The 23,837-nt window shown below is 37.7% G+C and overlaps 1 protein-coding gene across 1 annotated transcript; it reads left to right on the forward strand.

The window, feature by feature from the left end:
* Positions 1-1,838: 1,838 nt before the first annotated feature.
* On the forward strand, positions 1,839-18,669 carry LOC127491977 (C-type lectin domain family 7 member A-like). The gene is made up of 7 exons (XM_070048345.1): positions 1,839-1,961; positions 2,314-2,427; positions 10,041-10,139; positions 11,401-11,478; positions 11,926-12,077; positions 12,879-13,006; positions 18,591-18,669. The coding sequence occupies exons 2-7, from the start codon at positions 2,316-2,318 to the stop codon at positions 18,667-18,669; spliced, it is 648 nt and encodes a 215-aa protein (XP_069904446.1). The 5' UTR covers positions 1,839-1,961; positions 2,314-2,315.
* The last annotated feature ends 5,168 nt before the right edge of the window (positions 18,670-23,837 follow it).

The following is a 23,837-nucleotide window of genomic DNA, read 5'->3' on the forward strand; positions in this document are numbered from 1 at the left end:
AAAAAGATGCTATAATATATAGTAGCATTTAAATTACTATTTATACATTTGAAAAGAAATAATGCATGAAACTAGCAATATGGTAAATAAAATGTTTTATATGATCGAATATTAAACTATAAACTGAACAGTAATTTATACAGCAAACATGAGAGGATGTCTGACAATCTTAAGGTGCACTTAAAGCTGAGGGGAGTAAGTATTTATTTAGTGCCTAAGAAGACCAAGTGCCACAATTGAGTACCTGGGTTCAGTTCTCTCCTCTGGCTCCTGACTTGAGCTTCCTGCCAATTCAGAGCCTGGGGGGAAGTACTGATTGCTCAGATCATTGGGTCCCTGCCACCTACATGTGTTCCCAGCTCTTAGCTTCAGCTTTGGCCCAACTCCAACCATTGTGAGCTTTGGGGAGTCAACCAACAGATGGAAACTGTCTATTTGTCTGTTTGTGTATGTCTTTTTCTCCTTGCCTTTCAAATAAATAATTTTTTTAATAAGAGAGAAAAGTAGATAACAAAGGTGAATTTTCTTTGGACAGATAACTCAGAGTTGCATTAAAAAGATAGAAATACTAAATTCTGTTGAAATTGTGTTAGTGCTGCTACATATGTCTTTCACATTTGTTTTGGAGAGGAGAGACCAAAAAAGTGACAGCAACAACATTAATTTTAATGCCCTACCTTCTAGCACACCAACTAAAATCATAATGTGATGTTTATCAGTGTACTGTGGGGAACTAAAAAAGGGGTGACAATGAAGGGGGCCTACATTCTCAATAGACAATACCTGCACTCATGAAGTCTAAAAACTCTGTGATTGAGTGAAACATATTGATCATTACTGCACATATAGCAGATATTTATAGTGACTAATGGTCAGACTGGTGGAAGTCCCCAGCCCTGGTGATATTTTCAGATGTCGGGGCTTCCTGCGTGGTTGTATCCAGAGAGCTCTTATTCTTGCATTCCACGTGCATCTGTTAATTTCTCATCCGGGACAGCTTGCACTTATTGCTTCATCTTTGAAGTCATTTTATTTTATATCAAAAATCATCAGGCATTCTAAAGTGCAGGCTTTTGTCCCAGGCATTAGGAACACTTTTTTTTTTTCTAGAAGATACATATTCTGCAAAGATCCTGCCGCCTTCCTCTGAAAACAAGGTACTTCTAATTTTCAAGATATTAGTTTATTCAAAGATTAGTATTTAAAAATTTTTCACTAAAATTGAATTAATATAATTTAGATAACGAGAAGTTAGATTTAGAAATAAGAAAGTATGGATTAAGAAAGAGAATCAATAGAGAAATATATGATAAAACACAGACTCCACTATATTGCATTTCCTTATAACAAACTACAGAAATACATTCATTAGAAAAAATTGAAAATTAGTTATTTATGTTTGTGGAAATATATTTGTAGAATATAAACAAATTATAAGTTCTATCGGGAAAAAGTTCAGAAAACGGACTAGTTGATTTGCAGTTTAAGGAATACATTAACTCCTATACATGTGGACTTTCTAGGCATCAAATTATTCTCAAGGCTTCCTCTGAAACATTTTTAGATTTCCTTCTGAGATATAATAAATTTAATTTATAAAATATTGAATCTGGTGTAAAACGCAGGTTGTTAGAATCCTAGAGTTCAGCAATTGACCTAAGAAATAGTTGTGGCAATAGCGAAATCATTCAGATCTGACTTGTGCCCTAAGAATGGGTCAGAGAGAAGGGACAGCAGCACTAAAGAAGAAGGGGAGACTGGTTGAAAGAGAAATGTGAGCAGCAAGGTGGGATTACGGAAGACAGGCATTCTTACTGAAATGTTTGTGAAAATTTTCTAAGCAAGTTAGGACTTCAGCTGCATTTTAAAGAACTTCCTGATGCAGATGGGACAACATAGAATACAGCAACAAGAAGAGATTTCCTGGAAGAAGGGAGATCCTAAGTGAAGAGAGCAGTCAGGTGAGTTTGAGGGTACAAGTAGATGCTATGGGACATAAGGGCTGCAGAGGCATAGATCAGGTGAACTGGGGAGGGTCCTCATATAAGGATGTTTAAAAGCTTTTATTCATTATGCAGTAGCTAGTGGATAACTCAACATGTGTTACCACTTTGTGATTAAAAAAAGTTTACTTCCGTGATCCTCTATTCTTAACAATATTTTTTTTTTTGCTTTGAAAGAAAATCCAGGTCTTTTATTAAGTTTAGATAAGAACAAACTCCTTTGGTAGTCTATTTTAGTTGAGGCTTTTCCATAGTCCGTGAATTTAAAACAAAGCTCTTGTGTTATCTTAAGTTCATTGCTGCTTTTCAGACATGGAAGAAGAAAGGGTGACGTACACTGAGCTGCGCGTTCAGTCTCCGCTCCAGCAACATAGATCACCTGCAGCATCTCGAGCCAAGGGCACTGCTTGTTTTGAACATCGAGGTTTGTGATATTCTTATTTTCATTGCTATTGCTTTACTCCAAGTTTTGAATTAAAAAAATTTTTTTTTATTTATTTATGAGAGGGGGTAGGAGAGAGAGATATGAGAAATAGATCTTCCATCTGCCAGTTCACCCCCAAAATACTCACAGCAGTCAGGACTGGGCCAGCATAGAACTCAATCCATGGGGCCCGGGCTGTGGCACAGCGGGTTAAAACCCTGGCCTGAAGCGCCAGCATCCCATATGGGCACCAATTTGAGACCGGCTGCTCCACTTCTGATTCAGCTCTCTGCTGTGACCTGGGAAAGCAGTGGAAGATGGCCCAAGTCCTTGGGCCCCTGCACCCACGTGGGAGACCCGGAAGAAGCTCCTGGATCCTAGCTTGGGATCGGCGCAGCTCTGGCCGTTGCGGCCAATTGGGGAGTGAACCAGCGGATGGAAGACCTCTCTCTCTCTCTGCCTCACCTTCTCTCTCTATGTAACTCTGACTTTCAAACAAATAAATAAATCTTAAAAAGAAAAAGAACTCAATCCGAATTGCCAACCTGGGTGGCAGAGGCCCAAGGACTTGAGCAATCACCTGCTGCCTCCCAGGATGTTTATTGACAAGAAGCCGGCATCAGAGCCAGACGCTCTGACGTGGAATGCGGGTGCCTTCCCCTACTCCACAGTTTAAAATAATGTCTGCAAAATGTCTTTAATTAAATGCACACAACTATAATCTCTACCTCAGAATATTCTATGAATATGAATCTTGACAAAAGTTAGACAATGTTCACTATAATCTTAAAGTAGCTCGAGGGAATAAATAGACTTTGTATAAAGCTTTTAACATGTCACATTTATTCTTTTTGAGATAATAAAATATAGCAAATCATTTGAGAAATAAAGATAATTCAATCATCAAGTCTTGTGAGTTTGTGATTTTTTAAATTTGATTTTAAAAATTACTCCTGCCATCATCACATATGTAAAGTATACCTTTTTTTATTTAATGATCATAAATTTCCAAAGTACAGCTTATGAATTACAATAGCTTCCTCCCCCCTGTAACTTCCCTCCCACCCACAATGCTCCCCTCTCCCACTCCCTCTCCCCTTCCCTTCACATCAAGATTAATTTTCAATTATCTTTAGATACAGAAGATCAATTTAGCGTATATTAAGTAAAGATTTCCGCATTTTGCTTCCACACAGAAACACTAAGTGTAAAATACTATTTGAGTACTAGTATACCTTTCACACAGAATTCTGCATAATTATGTTTCTACTCTACCAGCACAATTTAATATTCATTATTTATTGGTTATACTTAGTTGTAAGGATTTTGGGCAACAGTAACATTTGAAGTGTTGTTTGCTTCCTTATTTTAACTAATATAAATATCACAGTGATGTGATTTTCTGGAATTAACCTTTAAAACATCTAAATATTGAATTACTTCTTCAGTATAGAGTACATTAGCATAAGTTTCTAAATAAATATATTTTATTATATAAAAATTAATTTTGATGTTTAAATTTTTATTTCACTTTTCTAATATGACTATGCTTTATGGGAGCAACATCCTTATACTTAGGCAAATTTTCCTTTTTTCTGATTATCTTATTTTAACATTTTAAAAACATTTATTGATTAATTTACTTGAAAGAGTGACAGAGAAAAAGGAGAGAGAAAGCGAGAGAGAGCGTGATATCTTCCACTCACTGGTTCACTGCCCAAATGCCTTCAACATCTGGGTCTAGGCCAGGATGAAGCCAGGAGCTGGGAATTTCATCCAGTTCTGCCGTGTGGATGGCAGGGCTTCAAGCACTTGAGTCATCTTCTGATATCTTCCCAGGTGATTTAGCAGGGAGCTGGGCTGGAATGTGTGTAGCCAGGACTCAATCCTGTGGTCTGATATGGGATTCCAATGTCACCAGCTACGGCTTACCCACTGGGCCATGTCAGCCCTTGTTTTAAGTTTTTCACCTTAAACTCTCACATGAAGCAGATAGAGTATAAAGTTATGTGCTTTTCCTTAGCGTGTGGAAAGTGAAAATCTCTCAAGGTCTCAGGTATAGATGGTGGGAAACAAGCATTTGGTTCTCACAGGTCACACAGTATATGTTTGTTTCTTATTCTATGATACAGTTGATGACAAATATAATGTTGAATGAAAATTTATTTATTAAAGAGTTGTTTGCTTATTTGAAAGGCAGAGTTACACACAGAGATAGATAGAGATCTTTCATTCACTGGTTCACTCCCCTAATAGCCATAATGGCTGGGTTGTTGGGCCGGGCTGAAATCAGGAGCCTGGAACTCCACCCAGTTTTCTTTGTAGGTGGCAGGGGCCCTATCATTTGGGTCATCTTCTGATGCTTTCCCAGGAACAATAGCAGGAAAACAGATTGGAAGTGGAGCAGCTGGGACTTGAACCTGCGCTCACATGGGATGCTAATGTTGCAAGCAGTAGCTTAACCCACTGTACCACAGGGCCAGAAACAGAAAATTTATGTTCAAAAGTGTTTTTTTTCCTCTGGTTGTTAAACAGCGACTCAATTGATATTTAAAAGGTAGAAAGACTAGACAAGGGAAATGTGAAAAATTATATTAGTCAATAAATCTGTCAAAGAGAGGTTTTCCAGACACTGGTTCATTCCTCAATTGCCTGCAACAGCCAGGGATAGGCCAGACCAAAGTCAGGAACCAGAAACTACATCTTGCTCTCCTACATGGGTGGCAGGGGCCCATCATCCATTGCCTTCCTAGATTTATTAGCAAGAAGCTGGATCAGAAGCCAAGCAGCTGGGACTTGAACTGGCACTTCGATATGGAATGCCAACATTGAAAACAAAGGCTTAGGGGTTGGTGCTATGGTGCAGTGGGTTAAAGTCCTAGCCAGCAGTGCCGACATCCCATATAGACACTGGTTTGAGTCATGGCTGCTCCACTTCTGATCCAGCTCCCTGCTAATGTGCCTGGGAAAGCATCAGATATCCTTGGGTCCCTGCATCCCTGTGGGAGACATGGAAGATGCTCTTGGCTCCTGGCTTCAGATCAGCCCAGCTCCAGCCATTGTGACCATTTGGGGAATAAAGAAGTGGATGGAAGATATCTCTCTCTCTCTCCCTCCTTCCCTCCTTGTCTCTCTCTCTGTAACTCTGTCTTTCAAATAAATAAAATAAATCTGTTTTTTAAAAAAGAAAAAAAACAAAACAAAAACAGAGGCCTAACCTGATGCATCACAACACCAGCTCCACACAGACCCATCCCCTTTATAGCCATGTACGTTTCCCAATAGGATAAAGTAGTTAAGAACATCATTACTGTAGCCATAAGAACTTATGTCATTTTCGGTTTACTATAATTTTTTTTTCTTAGCAGGCAGAGTGGATAGTGAGAGAGAGAGAGACAGAGAGAAAGGTCTTCCTTTTGCCATTGGTTCACCCGCCAATGGCTGCCACGGCTGGCGCACTGCGGCCAGCGTACCGCGCTGATCTGAAGGCAGGAGCCAGGTGCTTATCCTGGTCTCCCAAGGGGTGCAGGGTCCAAGCACTTGGGCCATCCTCCACTGCACTCCCGGGCCACAGCAGAGAGCTGGCCTGGAAGAGGGGCAACCGGGAAAGAATCCGGCGCCCCGACGGGGACTAGAACCCGGTGTGCCGGCGCCATTAGGCGGAGGATTAGCATATTGAGCCGTGGCACCGGCCCGGTTTACTGTAATTTCATTTTACCTCTTTTTCTGTTTATTTAATATGGGGACAGCAGCAGTACCTGTTGAAAGCATTATTGTGAGTATTAGATGAAATAAGATATAAAAATTGTAACAAAATTATTTTCAACATTCATCTATAAACAACACATTGCTCAATTTCCAGTGATCAATGTTCATACTGAATCTCACTATCTTTTGATTTTCATGGATGTTTCTCCATACAGACATTGGATATAGTTTTTAATTAGTTTTCTGCTTCTTATACAGTACCAGTTTTCTGTAAGCTCCATTTTTCTCTGTTATTGCTGTCCTATCAGTCTAGAAACTCTTCAATATATGATGTCCCTATTTTAGTACTACCTTTAGAAATTATTAAAAACGCATGGATTAACCTCACTGCAGGGTTTCAATAACTTAGGTGTTTTCTATCATGCTAGTGAATTTCTATTTATTCATTCACTCCACAAATAAGCATTGAATATTTATTTTTGCTAAATATTCTCCTAGCTTTTTGGAATACAACATAAATTCATTAGAGGCCCTTCTAAAGAAAGAGGTCATAAAGCAAACAAAAACCGCAATGAAAGAGAATATTGTAAATATGTCTCAAAATCAAAACAGCATATGAAAAATAATAGAAAACTCCCAAGCTTTCTGGCTCAGTCTCCAGGTTTAGAGACAGTCAATTCACTATTTTGGGGAGAATAATTATTGTCCTAAATTATTTTCCAGCATCCACATGATAGAAAAACAATGATCTCTTTTTGGCAATGGAAAAATGCCACGATTGTTTAACCCTCACTCAGTATCATTAGTGTCACCTTGATTTTGTTTTTTTTTTTTCCTTTAGATACTTGGCTTTCATTTTTCTTTTTCTGTCCATGAGGTTATTGAATATACACTGAGAATTTGCTACAGTCTAGGCAAGATATCTGTCATCACTATTCTGCTCCTACTTCCTGTCATTCTTTCATCTTTGTTTTTCATATAAATTTAATCATTTACTACTGTATTAAGGGATTTCACAATGAATCAGAGTACTCTCACATTCAACATCCCATGATAATCTTAAACTCTTTACATATTTGATCCCAGATGGAAACACTTGTCGAAATAGTCCAGTCTTCTCATTGGAAAAGCGCGTTGTACAAAATTCTCTAGTTTGGGCAGAGAGCATGGTTCTGAGCCTGGTAGACTTTGTGTACTGTTTACCAGTGGATCCTGGAAGCAGGCTTTAAAGAGCCAAAACGTGAGACATCGTTGTCCTGATTTATCACCCTCAAAATTCAGCACAACAATAGCACTTGAGTAGGGGAGAAATGATGTATGACGTGAGGCTGGCTGATAAAGGAAGGAATATTTGGATGTTAATACATGGAGCCTGCCCCCGCATTATTTAAATCACGGTGGAAGCTGAATGGTAGACTAAAATATAAAGGGCAAAAATGTCTGTCCTCTGACCATGGTTTTCACTGCTTCTGCTCTGAGAATCTGAAAAGTAAAAGAATAATCAGGCAAAAGGGATTTCAAGTGGGGAAAATGAGTCATGTCAAATAGTAACCACATAAGCAAGATTGCTGTAGATAGATTGACAACTACTCTTAAGAACAATTTCAATAGTGACACAAATAGGATTCAAAATGGGGTGGTTTTATTTTTCCTGTGGGTATTACAAATGGACTTTTTCAGATGATTTACTATATGCTGTGTATCAATGCTACTGATTTTTGTCTACTTACATGGATTTGAAACTTGGCTCTTTTTTCCTTGGTTAGTCTTGCTAAGGATTTGTCAGTTTTATTTATCTTGTCAGAGAATCACGTCTTGTTTTATTGTTTTTTGTAAAGTCTCTGTATTATTTATTTTTTATGATTTTTTTAAATTTCTTTCCTTTGACCAGTTTTGTGTTTGATTCATTCTTATTTTTCTGGTTCTTCGAGGTTCAGCAGTAAGTTGTTTATTTGAGGTCTTTCTGTTCCTTTTATTATTTTTTTTGATGCAGTCATTGAACGCTATAAAATTCCATCTTGGTACTGCTTTTTCTGTAGCCCATAGATAATGACATATTGTGTTTCATTTTACTTCATTTCAAGAAATTTTTCATCTTTTCTGAATTTCCTCCTTGATCCATTGGTTATTCAGAAATAAGTTGCTTTATTTTATGTTTTCTTGTATGTTATATTTTTCTTACTGATTTCTAGTTTTATTGCACTGTGGTGAGAAAAGGTACTCAATATGATTTCTTTTCTTTTAAATTTATTAAGACTTGTTTTGTGACTTCCCAAATGATCAATATTGGAAAATATTCATTGAACTGTTTGGAAGTTTGGAAGAATGTGAGTGATGAATGGAACAAAGGAACTCGGGAATAAGAGACAGAAGATTTAAACCATTCTTTCAACAGTTTATAAAGAATAGTGTGTGTGAGAGAGAATTTTAAAGCTAGAAAAGAAAATAGGGAGAAAAGAAGTTGTTTGCTTATTAATTTTCTTGTTTTGACTTGAATAGATTTCAGGTCACAGAGACATGGAGTGGCTTTTAAAATAAGTAGAAGGAGTTAGATGCAAAAAGGGAATTAAACAATGTGCTAGGTGATAGATTTCTCAGTGTAAGCAGAGTGTGATGAATAGACTATATAGTAATATTTGCCTTATTAAAAATACTTAAAATTTTATAACAAACTTTTAAAAAGAAGAATATGCAAATGGATAAAAGAATACAGGAATATTTAGAAGGGATTGATATATTGAATACATGATAACCTCATCAATACAGATGTTTGTAGCTTACCTCCAGTAAAAAGTCAGCAGATTATTCACAGAGAACGTCCAAACAGTTAATATAAAACTAAAGAAAAAGTTCAAAAACAGTTGATGAAGAGATTGAAAAGCAACACTGCAATATCAGTATTTGCTGTAAAGTTTCAAACTTCAATTAAAATTTCACAAGTTTATAAAAATTTTAGACTTCAACCTTTAAAGTAACAGATGATGGCAAAACTTTTTATTTTGATATTTTCTTACTATAAAAATTGGGACTCATAAGCATACAAAAATGCAGAATAGCCAAGTAAGTGTGAACATTTTCCTGTCAATTTCCAGACACATTTTTTATTTATGTATGATGAACCAACTTTGTGTATTTGATATATACAGATCTGGGAGCACAGTGGTACTGCCCACCCCCCCCCCCCCTTCCGCCCATGCTCCTATCCTTCCTCCTCCTTCCTTTCTTATTCTTTCTTTTAATTTTTACACTAATACAGTTTCAGTTTATTTTATAATCATAAGCTTAACCCTCCACTAAGAAAACAATTCAACAGATAGTAAGAAGAAAAAAAAGCCACTATTCCTTAACAGTAAAGACAAGGGTCGTAAACAATCATCAAATCTCAAAATGTCCATTTTGTTCCCATACATCACATTTTTTGTACTCTATTAGTTACCACAGATCAGGGAAATTATATGATATTTGTGCTTTTGAGACTGACTCATTACAACTGGAAGCCATTATATAGACACTTTAAATAAAGTTAATGATCTGTGACGTCATCAAAATGTATTTCAATTATGGAAAATTGACATAGTAAAGGTAATAAAGCAAAATGATGGTAATATGGTTTCCAAGTGGACTAGTTAGTGTTAAGATTTGTATTTTTTATCATTCATAAAATTTTAAAAGTAATTCCATGCAACTTTTAAGTATTTTGTTTTGAAAAGGAACGATATTTCATAGTTAAATTTACATTAAGACCATTAACTCCTGAACAGTCTTATGCAACGATTGTGCAGATGTGTAAAATTATACAGCCATCAGGTAACACCTATATATCTCTTTGGAATTTGAGTATGAAACAATTAAAAAACTGAATAGACCACAGAAGATCATATTGAATAACTATCTTTTTCTGATAGGTTTTTCTGCCCCATTGTCACCATGGAAATTAATTGCAGTGGTTTTATGTCTCATCTGCCTTGGCCTCCTTTTCTCTGTTGGAATCTTAGCTGCAAAGTGTAAGTTTCTATGGTAGAAAAAGTTGACTTGTTCATTGTTTTAACAGAAAGAAATCTCTTAAAGGTCATCCATTGGGGCATAGATGGCTAAGTCTCTGCCTGAAGTGCTGGAATCCCATATGGGTGCCAGTCGAGTCCCAGAGGTTCCACTTGTGATCCAGCTCCCTGCTAATGTGCCTGGGAAAGCAGCAGAAGATGGCCCAAGTATTTGGGCCCCTGCACCCACATGGCAACCTAACCCTCTGGACAACAATCCAGGCCCCTATGTATTTTTATTATTTTTTAAATATGAGGGTCAGAGGATAAGACATGAGAGACAGAAAGTAAGCTCTTATCTGCTGATTCATTCCCCAAATGGCAGCAACAGGCAGGTCTGGGCCCAGCCGAGGCCAGGATCCAGGACCTCCATCAGGGTTTCCCCATGAGTGACGGGGACCAAGCAACTGGACCTTTCTACCACCTCTTCATGAGCTTTAGCAGGAAGCTGGTGTCAGGAATTGGAGCTGAATCAAACCTAGCCACTATGGTATGGGATGCTGGCAACTTAAATGCTAAGCTAAATGCCTACTCCTACATGGAATATCTTTCATTTTTCTACCTGTCAGGCTGTATTTCATTTTTTCAACTTTTATTTAATAAATATAAATTTCCAAAGTACAACTTTTGAATTATAGTGGCTTTTCCCCCCATAATCTCCCTCCCACCTGCAACCATCCCATCTCCCACTCCCTCTCCCATCCCATTCTTCATCAAGATTCATTTTTAGTTATCTTTATATACAGAAGATCAACATAGTATATACTAAGTAAAGATTTCAACAGTTTGCGCCCTCACAGACACACAAAGCATAGAGTACTGTTTGAGTAGTAGTTTTACTGTTAATTGGCATAGTACATCACATTAAGGACAGAGATCCTACATGGGGAGTAGATGCACAGTGACTCACGTTCTTGATTTAACAATTGGCTGTATTTCATAATTAACGTTACATCAGAACTACTTCAGAGAAATGTTCTTATTTTTCCTTAACAGCATAAAATACTCAATAACTGATGCTGTTACCTAATATGTTAATTTTCCTGTTAGGCTTGTATTAGATTTGTTTGCATATTCTCTCCAGTTGCATTGTACCATTAAGAAGTTATTGATAATGTGTTGTTACTATTGATGCTCTCAGTGCAAATTTTGTGTTTTTTGTAGTATCAAATTTATTTAGTTTAAATGTGGTGAAGCAAACTGATGTTTGTGATTTGTTCCTTAGTAGCAGAGAGAAATTCAAGAAATCTCATTTTCAGTCAGGAAACAGATCAGAAAGGAATTTCACAGCCATCATCAAAAGGTAAAGGTATTTAAGAACAAGAACATGAGGTTTTTAAGAGTTAGAAAATAACTATAAGTATATGTGCATTATTTTACATGTAAAAGAATTAATGAAAATATAAATGAATGAATCATTAAATATTATATACACATATGGCAGAGTATTAGATATTCAGAAACATGTCCCCTAAAAATCCACTTGAATTTTGAGTTATCGGTAGTGCTTACCTGATAGCAACAATTGTACTATTGGAATTATTTTGTCACAACTTATATGTTAGCATTATTGAAATGAGTTAACAGGAAGCATATTGTGTGAATATATTTTTAACAACTAATTTTTGTATTGCTTAATGATTATAACATGATTATATTATTTTTTAAATAACATGATTATAACACCGATAATTTAAACTATAAATGGTGATGCAAGACATTTATGGATCTTCTAACTTCTTTTCCTTAGTTTGGAAATGTCAGCCCTGTGGTGATGGCTGGCAGCAGCACGGGAAGCACTGCTACTCTTTCTCTAGAGAGCAGATTCCGTGGAGCAGTTGTGAACTTCACTGTTCTCCTTTACGTTCAAGTTTTCTTAAGATAAGCACGGAAGGAGAGATGGTAAGGACAAGTATGTATGGCCACATTTTAGTACACTTCTCCAGGAAGCATCTCTGGATTCTATGCCTTCCCTCTTCTGAGATAACCATGCCCACGCAGGGTACTGTATATACCCATCAGGCTGTGCTGCTCTGTTTCGTAAGACCTGCCCCAGGTCCTGGTGTAAGGCCCCAGTCTGGCAGGGCTCTGCACGGCCGAGCCACAGCTGAACTCTTGCCTGTGTCTCCAGTCTCCTTCCTTACCAATGACGGTGCATCACGTCCAGTCTCCCGCCCACTTCCACGTGTTCCCTTTACATCTCCTCAAAGGGTAATTCAGTGTGCTCCAGACAGTCTGACTCCTCCTCCAACTTCTGTGAAACCCTCTCTCATACATCTCATTTGTCATAGAACCAGTCCACCCTGCAAAGAGTCTTTGGACCTCGTGACTCTTGTAGGAGTCCTTGGTGAGCCCTGGCTGAGCCCTGGCATTTCATCCTGCACTGGTCTCCTCTGTGACATTTGCTCCCCTAACTGCTTTGCTCTTGGATTCTCAGGAAGCAAGTCTGTTTTCAATTCAATACTCAATGCCCAGCACAATGCCTGGAATATCACAATGCTTTCATAATGGTTGTTGTATAAATATATAATTGGTTACTAGTTGTTGGCAAAGAAATCTCAAGAGCATTTTTAGTATGGTGATATAATTCCAGACAAAATGAAAATTCTCAGTAACTCTTATTACGGAACAATCCCTTAATCTCTGTACGCATAGCCAACAAAAGATGTCAGATTTCACTTTTTCTGTTCTTATTTTGTCCAGGAGTTTGTAAAAAGAATGTCAAAGAAGCAGTGTTTTTTGTATGAGGACAAGTTCGGGTTCAGTTTATACTACAATAGCAGCCAAATGAAATGGGTGTGGCTAGATGGTTCAGCTTTTATTCTGGACAAGTAAGTATCCTCCTACTGTCTTAGAGTACCAGTTGTAGGATAACAATATTGAGTTGATTATGTGTGATCAGTTGTTAAATCCATGGCTTATGATCCTATCATAAACAAGAGCAAAAAGGATGAGGTGGAATAATAGTAAAATAAAATTATATTAGCAGCATGCTCAGAAGTTCACTCAATTTCAAAAATTTCATATTAATCATAAGAAATTTTCATTGTTATTTGCATTTTTGCATGAATAAATCTTCAATTGTTAAATTTGCACAAGGTTATAAACTTAATATTTACCGGAGACCAGTAAAACATAAAATAGCTAAAATAGCAATTGTTAGGTGATCAACAGAGCAATAAATGTCCTTATGAGATATAGGGGGCAGGGTCGGCTAATGACATAGTGGGTGAAGCTGCCGCCTGCATTGCTGGCATCCCATATGGGTGCCAATTCAATTCAATGCTGCTCCACTTCCGATCCAGCTCTCTGTTGTGGCCTGGGAAATATTAGAAGATGGCCCAAGTCCTTGGGCCCCTGCACCCACGTGGGAGACCTGGAAGAAGCTCCTGGCTCCTGGCTTCAGATCATCCCAGCTTCAGCCTTATGGCCATTTGGGGAGTAAACCAGCAGATGGAACACTTTCTCTCTCTCTTTCTCTCTCTCCTCTGCCTCTCTGTAAGTCTGCCTTTCAAATAAATAAATGTTAAAGAAAGAGATTCTAAAAAAAGATATAGGAGGCTGTATCTAATGACACTGAAATCTTAAAAGTGATTTTCAGATATTTATCCAATATTTTTCTTATGTTCCAACTACATGGCCACACATTTCTTGTTTTAGCTGTTAACACTTAAAAATATGTCAGCTTTAATTTTGATACAGTCAAAGTAGAAAAACATATAATAAAAAGCAAATTTTTAGGGATTACTCAATGGTTTTAAGTGTTGAAAGGAGTCCTGAGACCAGTTTTTGGGAACTGCTCTTTTAATAAATATGTCACTGATTTCCTCATGAAAATATGAATCAGGAGTGGGCATTTGGCTTAGTAGGGTCTCATCTCAGAATACCTGGGTTCATTTTCAACTGTGGTTCTTAACACCAGCTACCTACTAATGCAGACCCTAGGTGGTAGAGGTGATGGTTCTAGTGATGGGTTCCTGCCACCCGTGTGGAGATGTGGATTAGATTTCCGGCTCCTGGCTTCAACCTGGCTCAGCACTTGCTGTTGCTGGTATTCAGGGAGTGATACAGTGGATGGAAGCTCTGTCTGTCTCTCTGCTTCTCAAATGAATGAGAGTGAACATATAAATCAATAAAAATAAAAAGCTCCCAGTAGCAAGTTAATCCTATATTATTAATATAATTTATTTTTTAAAACTTTTATTTAATTTATATAAATTTCAAAAGTACAACTTTTGGATTATAGCAGCTTTTCCCTCTATAACCACCCTCCCACTCACAAACCATCCCATCTCCTACTCCCTTTCCCATCCCATTCTTCATTGATTCATTTTTAATTATCTTTATATACAGAAGATCAGTTCAGTATATACTAAGTAAAGATTTCAACAGATTGCACCCACATGGACCCACAAATTATAAAGAACTGTTTGAATACTAATTATAGTGTTAATTCACATGTTTTGCCTGACCACACCTAAAGGATAATCTGGACTGAAGATGTTTTTAGCATTCTATTTCTGTTAAGTTTGAATGAAACAAGTGCTCTCAAATCCATGTTCAGCAGCTTCTTTCTCTTTATTAAATCCTCTTCTAATTGTTTTAAGTTTTTAATTGGACTCCAGAATTTTGGCCAAGTTGTGCTTGAGAGTTTTTTAGCTTTGTCAATGCCTTAGAGGAGAGATACTGTTTTGGGGCTTCCTTTCCTGCCATCTCCTTCCTTAACTTTTTTTTTTAAAAGATTTATTTATTTATTTGAAAGTCAGAGTTACACAGAGAGAAAAGGAGAGGCAGAGAGAGAGGTTTTCCATCTGCTGGTTCACATCCAATTGTCCCCAATGACCAGAGCAGCACCGATTTGAAGCCAGGAGCTAGGAGCTTCTTCCCAGGTCTCCCACATGGGTGCAGGGGCCCAAGGACTTGAGCCATCTTCGACTACTTTCCCAGGTCATAACACAGAGCTGGATCAGAAGTGGAGCAGCTGGGACTCAAACTGGTGCCCATATGGGATGCTGGCACTGCAGACAGTGGCTTTATCTGCTGCGTCACAGCGCTGGCTCCCCTTCCTTAACTTTTAAAATCAGCAAATATTCCCTACTATTTATGTGTTAACAAATATGCCAAAGAAGCATGTTTCTTTCAATTTTTAATGATTGTGCAATAACTTCCACTTAATGACATTGATCTATGAAGTAAATGTGAATCTGCAGTTGATACTCTGTTCTCTTCTAGGCTTCAATTAAAGAGACCTAACACACCCAATAATCAATGCAAGTATATTAAAAATGGCCAAGTAATTGATGGGAGCTGTCAAGAGAACAGTCATTGTATATGTAAGAAGACAGCATATGGAGATTAAATTTTTAGAATCATGAAAAAAGCCAAGATAATTTTTCATCACCTTATTTAAGAAGTCATTTATTTACCTAACACATGTATTTTTGAAGTGTCATGTCCTATACAATATTATTTGTAGTAAATATATCAATTTATTTTAAGCATATTACTCCAAAGACTCAAACATATGCTATATCAATAACGAAGGACTTGGAGCTGGTGCAGTGGCACAGTGGGTTAATTCTCCACCTGGGGCACTGGCATCCCATATGGGTGCCAGTTCTAGTCCCGGCTGCTCCTCTTCCAATCCAGCTCTCTGCAATGGCCTAGAAAAGCAGTAGAAGATGGCCCAAGTCCTTGGACCCTTGTACCCGCGTGGGAGACCTGGGAAGAAGCTCCTGTCTACTGGCTTTGGATCGGCACAGCTCTGGCTGTTGCAGCTGTTTGGGGCATTAACCAGTGGAAGGAAGACTTTTCTCTCTGTCTCTCCCTCTCACTGTCTGTAACTCTCTTTCTCCAAATAAATAAATAAAATCTTTAAGAAATAATGAAGGATTTGATAAGGTGGCAATAAGAATAGGAAGAAGAAATTAAGAAAACGCAGAGGGGTGGACGCTGTGTTGCAGTGGGTTAAGCTGCTGCTAGTGGTGTCTGCGCTTCCTAAGAGAGGGGCTGGTGGAAGCACTGGCTCCTCTGCTTCTGATTCAGCTTCCAGCTGATGCAGTGATGGCTTAAGTGCTTGGGCCCCTGCACCTGGGAGACCTGGGTGGAGTTTTGAGCTCCTGATTTTTATCTGGATGGGTCCTGGTTGTTGCAGGTATTTAAGGAGTGAACCAGCAGATGGAAGATCTCTCTCTCTCTCTCTCTTCTTTTAAAGTATATGAAAAAAAATAAACATTTTACCAAATAAAACACAGAAAAAAAGAAAGATGGTGTCAATCTCTGATGACTGAAGTCTTAAGTGCTCCAGATTCTTAAAGCTTATTCAAATAAATTTGAATCATTTTGTCTAGGTGCCACAGTTTTTTGATCTTTCCTGGGTTCTTCTCCTTCCTCTATCACTGAGATCTGTGACCAATAGGCAGATTAGAATATGTATGACCTTCAAACAATGTGATCCTTTGTACACATTTAGAAACTAATTAATTGAAAATGTTTATATAGAATCTACACAATGTACAAAGTTTTCTTGGCTTGAAAGGAGGTATGGAAGATGTGAATGAATAACTTTTTAGACAATATCTTATAAATAAATCTTGAATTTTGGAATCATGTGTTTATATTCTTAATAGTATATGACAATAATATATTACAATAGTAAATGACAATAAAAAAACTCAAAATTTTTAAAAAACACTGAATCAAATTAACTTGACTCTATGTCAAAATGGTGATGGATACTATTTCCCACAAAAAATAATTATTTCAGGTGACTAACACACATTAATATTTTCTGTGATTTTTTTTCTTTTTAAAATATTTATTTGTTTGAGCCAGAGTTGCAGAGAGGGATAGAAAGAGAGAGCAAGAGAGATATGCCATCTGCTGGCTCATTCCCTGGATTTCCACAACAGCCAGGGTTGGGCCAGGCCAAAGCCACGTTTCATCACCTTTTTTTTGATAATCAGTCAAACTGTTTGATCTCCCTTTACACATTACATTAACATTCATATTGCAAGGCAGTCCATTCACAAATAGTACAGTTTGACAAAAACATCATGCGTATACCCCCAAAAGTCTACCAGATTCGGTCACTTTACTAAATCATTAAAATAAAAAAAGAAATGGAACCATTATCATAATTCTCTTAAAGCAACAAGATCTGAGGTACTCTGGGAAAGATGTTCTCTTACAAGTATAATGTGTCAGTGATACTAAATTATATTATAAGACAGTCATCAGAGACCCAGTAATAAAGTACAATGTAATGACAATGATATGTTCCCTAGATACAATCCTGTTTGGACAACTGTTGAAAGGAACATAGATATTGGGCAGCTGGGGTCCTTTCTAAATGAGGTTCTCCACTATGCAAAGGTGAGGTGTGTTTTTAGCACACTGAGAACTGTTGTATACCTGCTGCAATGTTAGAGTACTCAAAATTGTTTCTTTTTCGTCACTACCAGATTGATGAAATGCTAGAATCAAAAAGCTCCGCTGACTCACTGTGCTCACAGCTGGAGAGATGTCAGAACTCTTTCCCCAGCATCCGCCACAGAATTTCTCACTTTACAACCCATAACACAATAAAATGTGTAGAGTGTAATGTGGATTAAAATTAATTGCTGAGTGAATAAATGAGTCTTTGGAAATGTTATGCAACTATAGATAAAGAAACTAGGTCAATCCCTCCACATTCTCTCAATATTAGAGAACAGAAAACACAGAGAGAAAGCTATACATGTCATATTTAAACCATTGTATTTTTCTCTCATGTAAAATTTAGCTATTTTATTCATTATATATCTTTGTAGAATTTAGTAAATATTGTCAAAGATTCAATGTGGCATATAGAAAGAAATGTTTTGGATCAGTTTATATTACCATAGGTGGTAATTGCTTTCAGTTTAGTGAGATGACACAGTTTTTACCTTGGACAAGTAAGTCTCCTGTTGTTTTAAAATTTCATTCAGAATAATACTGTTTTTTTTGCACATCTGCACATCTAAATATTTAATGTGGATATGAACAGACGTTGGATTTTATGACAGATGTATTTATAATAAATTCTCAGGAAAAGACAATACAGATGGGTAACAAGAGAGTAAAACAGTTTCTGTACTAGGCTCAGCATTTTACTTTCATAACCCATTGAGATTGCTTATCAATTCTGTGACTGAGGTATTAGGAGTCTAATTATATTTAAAGGTAATTGAATAAATAAACTTGCATTTTGATTTTAATGTGGTTTGTTTTACCGTAAGCCACGAATGGATGATATTTTCTTACAGTGTGCCCCTACTTCCTTAGGACTTACATGCCAATATTTCCCAGTGTATTTTTTTTATCTTCCACAACTCTAACTACAGGTAACTCCAAACAGGTGACGTAAGACAACAAACATTTATTCTTTCACAGTTCAGGGGACCAGAAGTCTGAAATCAAGGTGTTAGTTGATTCCTTCTGGAAGCTGCTTGCTCTGGAAGGAACAAACTAATTCTCTAGGGCTAGAATTAATTGTTATTGATGGTTAATAGCAACTTTGTTGCTCTGTACATGCCATAAAGTTGCCTATCAAAATGGTAACACTAGATCGAGTGGTTGTGAATTGGAGGACCTACTGGGAGAACAAGGTCGCCCACCCCGCGGAAGCCAAGCCGTGGGAGCCGCGGGTGCCGCGGAAGCCGCAGGGTCTGCGCGCCAGTGCAGGAAGGGGAGTGCATGTCACACAGACAACAGCGGGGAGAGTTGCAACGTCCAGGGCTCCGAGTCCACACATTGGCGCTGGAAGGGGAGGTGAGCTCAATAACCCGAGACATTGGCGGGGAAACGGGGTCAGAATCTAGAGGGGGGCCGGAAAGTGCAGCAAACTCACTACCGGAAAGAAGGAAAAAAAAAAAAGCTTGGGGGTTTCTCTTTCCCCTAACCTTGCAAAGGTTGCAAGGCTGCAAGGCTTAAAGAATTCGAAAGAGACAAAGAGCAGGCCCCCTCTCTGGATTTACATATCAACAGGGGAGAGCTAAGGAACTGAGTCACTACAATTCAGTAGCCTAGGCAACCCAGTGGGAGTCCAGAGGAGCCTACACAGACTCTTTGGGTAGAAGCTAGAGACTGGAAGCTAAATACCATCAATTCTGCACAGCCGTGCCATGCGGTGTTACTTACCCCCTGAATAAATAAAATAAAATAAAATAAATAAATAAATAAATAAATAGAGATTTACCACCCATAACCTGAGGGTGTCACCTTTGCACACCCTTAACCAGGAAGAACCAAGCAGAGCTCTCAGGCCGCACCCATCTCAAGCCTCCAAGGCTCCTCCAACAGCAGGCAGTCCACTTAACGTGGACATAGTATAAAATAAAAAAAAAAAAATAAAAAAAAAACGCACAGTGACGAAAGAAGAATTAACTATGCCAAGCAACAAACACAGAAATCGAGGGAACAAGACCAACGATGACACTATGATGCCTCCAAATAAACAAAACACCCCAAACCAAGATTATGAAGATAATGAGATAGAAGAAATGCAAGATACGGATTTCAAAAAATTTATGATAAGAACATTTAGAAGTTTTCAAAAGCAAATCCTTGAACTACAGAAATCCTTATTGGACAGGATTGAAAATCTCTCTCGTGAAAATGAAATTTTAAGGAAGAATCAAAATGAAACTCAGAAACTAGTAGAACAGGAAAGTGTGATAGTGAAGAGAAATCAAAATGAAATGAAGAGCTCAATAGATCAAATGACAAACACATTAGAAAGCCTTAAAAACAGAATGGGTGAAGCAGAAGAGAGAATATCGGACTTAGAAGATAGAGCACAGGAAAACATACAGTCAAACCAAAGAAAAGAAGAGGAAATTAGAAATCTAAAAAATATTGTTGGGAATCTACAGGATACTATTAAAAAAACCAACATTCGAGTTCTAGGAGTTCCTGAAGGCATGGAGAGAGAGAAAGGATTAGAAGGCCTTTTTAGTGAGATACTAGCAGAGAACTTTCCGGGTCTGGAGAAGGACAGAGACATCCTAGTACAGGAAGCTCATAGAACCCCCAATAAACATGACCAAAAGAGATCCTCACCATGACACGTGGTAATTAAACTTACCACAGTGAAACATAAAGAAAAGATCCTAAAATGTGCAAGAGAGAAACGTCAGATTACTCTCAGAGGATCTCCAATCAGACTCACAGCAGCCTTCTCATCAGAAACACTACAGGCTAGGAGGGAATGGCGAGACATAGCACAGGTGCTAAGAGAGAAAAATTGCCAGCCCAGAATATTATATCCTGCCAAGCTCTCATTTGTGAATGAAGGTGAAATAAAGACCTTTCATAGCAAACAGAAATTGAAAGACTTTGTGGCCACTCGTCCAGCCCTGCAAAAGATACTTAAAGATGTGCTACACTCAGAAACACAGAAACACGGCCATCAATATGAAAGAAGGGAAAGGAAGAACACCTACCAGTAAAAGAGCATGGGAAGCTCAAAGCATATACTAGAAAATATTTCCGGGAAAACGGCAGGGCAAAGTCACAACGTATCAATAGTCACATTGAACATTAATGATCTGAATTCTTCAGTTAAAAGACACCATTTGGCTGACTGGCTCAAAGAACACAACCCAACTATTTGTTGCCTACAAGAAACACATCTCTCTAACAAAGAGGCATGCAGACTGAAAGTGAAAGGTTGGAAAAAGATATTCCATGCCAACAGAAACCAAAAAAAAGCAGGTGTAGCCATATTAATATCAGACAAAATAAACTTTAATACAAAAACTGTTAAGAGAGACAAAGAGGGACACTATATAATGATTAAGGGTTCAATTCAACAGGAAGATGTAACTATTATAAATGTATATGCACCTAATTACAGGGCACCGGTCTATTTAAAAGATATGTTAAGGGACTTAAAGGGAGATTTAGATTCCAATACAATAGTACTGGGGGACTTCAATACTCCACTCTCAGAAATAGACAGATCATCCAGACAGAAGATCAACAAGGAAACAGCAGATTTAATTGACACTATTGCCCAAATGGATCTAACAGATATATACAGAACTTTCAACCCTACATCTACAGACTTCACATTCTTCTCAGCAGTGCATAGAACCTTCTCTAGGATTGATCACATACTAGGCCATAAAGCAAGTCTCAGCAAATTTAAAAGAATTAGAATCATACCATGCAGCTTCTCAGACCACAGCGGAATGAAGCTGGAAATTAGCAACTCAGGAAACCCCAGAAAGTATGCAAACACATGGAGACTGAACAACATGCTCCTGAATGAACACTGGGTCATTCAAGAAATCAAAAGAGAAATCAAAAACTTTCTGGAAGTAAATGAAGACAACAACACAACATATCAAAACTTATGGGATACAGCAAAGCAGTATTGAGAGGCAAATTTATAGCAATAGGTGCCTACATCAAGAAATTGAAAAGGTACCAAATAAATGAGCTTTTAGCGCATCTCAAGGACCTAGAAAAACTGCAGCAAACCAAACCCAAATCTAGTAGGAGAAGAGAAATAATTAAAACCAGAGAAGAAATTAACAGGATTGAATCCAAAAAAACACTACAAAAAATCAGCCAAGCGAGAAGCTGGTTTTTTGAAAAAATAAACAAAATTGACTCCCCATTGGCCCAACTAACTAAAAAAAGAAGAGAAAAGACCCAAATCAATAAAATCAGAGATGAAAAAGGAAACGTAACAACAGACACCGCAGAAATAAAAAGAATCATCAGAAATTACTACAAGGACCTGTATGCCAGCAAACAGGAAAACCTATCAGAAATGGATAGATTCCTGGACACATGCAATCTACCAAAATTGAACCATGAAGACATAGAAAACCTAAATAGACCCATAACTGAAACAGAAATTGAAACAGTAATAAAGGCCCTCCCAACAAAGAAAAGTCCAGGACCAGATGGATTCACTGCTGAATTCTACCAGACATTTAAAGAAGAACTAATCCCATTTCTTCTCAAACTATTCAGAACAATCGAAAAAGAGGGAATCCTCCCAAATTCTTTCTATGAAGCCAGCATCACCTTAATCCCTAAGCCAGAGAAAGATGCAGCACTGAAAGAAAATTACAGACCAATATCCCTGATGAACATAGACGCAAAAATCCTCAATAAAATTCTGGCCAATAGAGTACAACAACACATCAGGAAAATCATCCACCCAGACCAAGTGGGATTCATCCCTGGAATGCAGGGATGGTTCAACATTCGCAAATCAATCAATGTGATTCACCACATTAACAGACTGCAAAAGAAAAACCATATGATTATCTCAATTGATGCAGAGAAAGCATTTGATAAAATTCAACACCCTTTCATGATGAAAACTCTAAGCAAATTGGGTATAGAAGGAACATTCCTCAATATAATCAAAGCAATTTATAAAAAACCCACAGCCAGCATCCTATTGAATGGGGAAAAGTTGGAAGCATTTCCACTGAAATCTGGCACCAGGCAGGGATGCCCACTCTCACCATTGCTATTTAACATAGTTCTGGAAGTTTTAGCCAGAGCCATCAGACAAGAAAAAGAAATCAAAGGAATACAAATTGAGAAGGAAGAAGTCAAACTATCCCTCTTTGCAGACGATATGATTCTTTACTTAGAGGATCCAAAGAACTCTACTAAGAGACTATTGGAACTCATAGAAGAGTTTGGCGAAGTGGCAGGATATAAAATCAATGCACAAAAATCAACAGCCTTTGTATACACAAGCAATGCCATGACTGAGAAAGAACTGCTAAGATCAATCCCATTCACAATAGCTACAAAAACAATCAAATACCTTGGAATAAACTTAACCAAGGACGTTAAAGATCTCTACGATGAGAATTACAAAATCTTAAAGAAAGAAATAGAAGAGGATACCAAAAAATGGAAAAATCTTCCATGCTCATGGATTGGAAGAATCGACATCATCAAAATGTCCATTCTCCCAAAAGCAATTTATAGATTCAATGCAATCCCAATCAAGATACCGAAGACCTTCTTCTCAGATCTAGAAAAAATGATGATGAAATTCATATGGAGGCACAAGAGACCTCGAATAGCTAAAGCAATCTTGTACAACAAAAACAAAGCTGGAGGCATCACAATACCAGATTTCAGGACATACTACAGGGCAGTTGTAATCAAAACAGCATGGTACTGGTACAGAAACAGATGGATAGACCAATGGAACAGAATTGAAACACCAGAAATCAACCCAAACATCTACAGCCAACTTATATTTGACCAAGGATCTAAAACCAATTCCTGGAACAAGGACAGTCTATTCAATAAATGGTGCTGGGAAAACTGGATTTCCACGTGCAGAAGCATGAAGCAAGACCCCTACCTTACACCTTACACAAAAATCCACTCAACGTGGATTAAAGACCTAAATCTACGTCCTGACACCATCAAGTTATTAGAGAACATTGGAGAAACCCTTCAAGATATTGGCACAGGCAAAGAATTTCTGGAAAAGACCCGGGAGGCACAGGCAGTCAAAACCAAAATCAACTATTGGGATTGCATCAAACTGAGAAGTTTCTGTACTGCAAAAGAAACAGTCAGGAGAGTGAAGAGACAACCGACAGAATGGGAAAAAATATTTGCAAACTATGCAACAGATAAAGGGTT

Source organism: Oryctolagus cuniculus, chromosome 9 (genome assembly GCF_964237555.1).
Source record: "Oryctolagus cuniculus chromosome 9, mOryCun1.1, whole genome shotgun sequence".
Lineage (NCBI taxonomy): Eukaryota > Metazoa > Chordata > Mammalia > Lagomorpha > Leporidae > Oryctolagus > Oryctolagus cuniculus.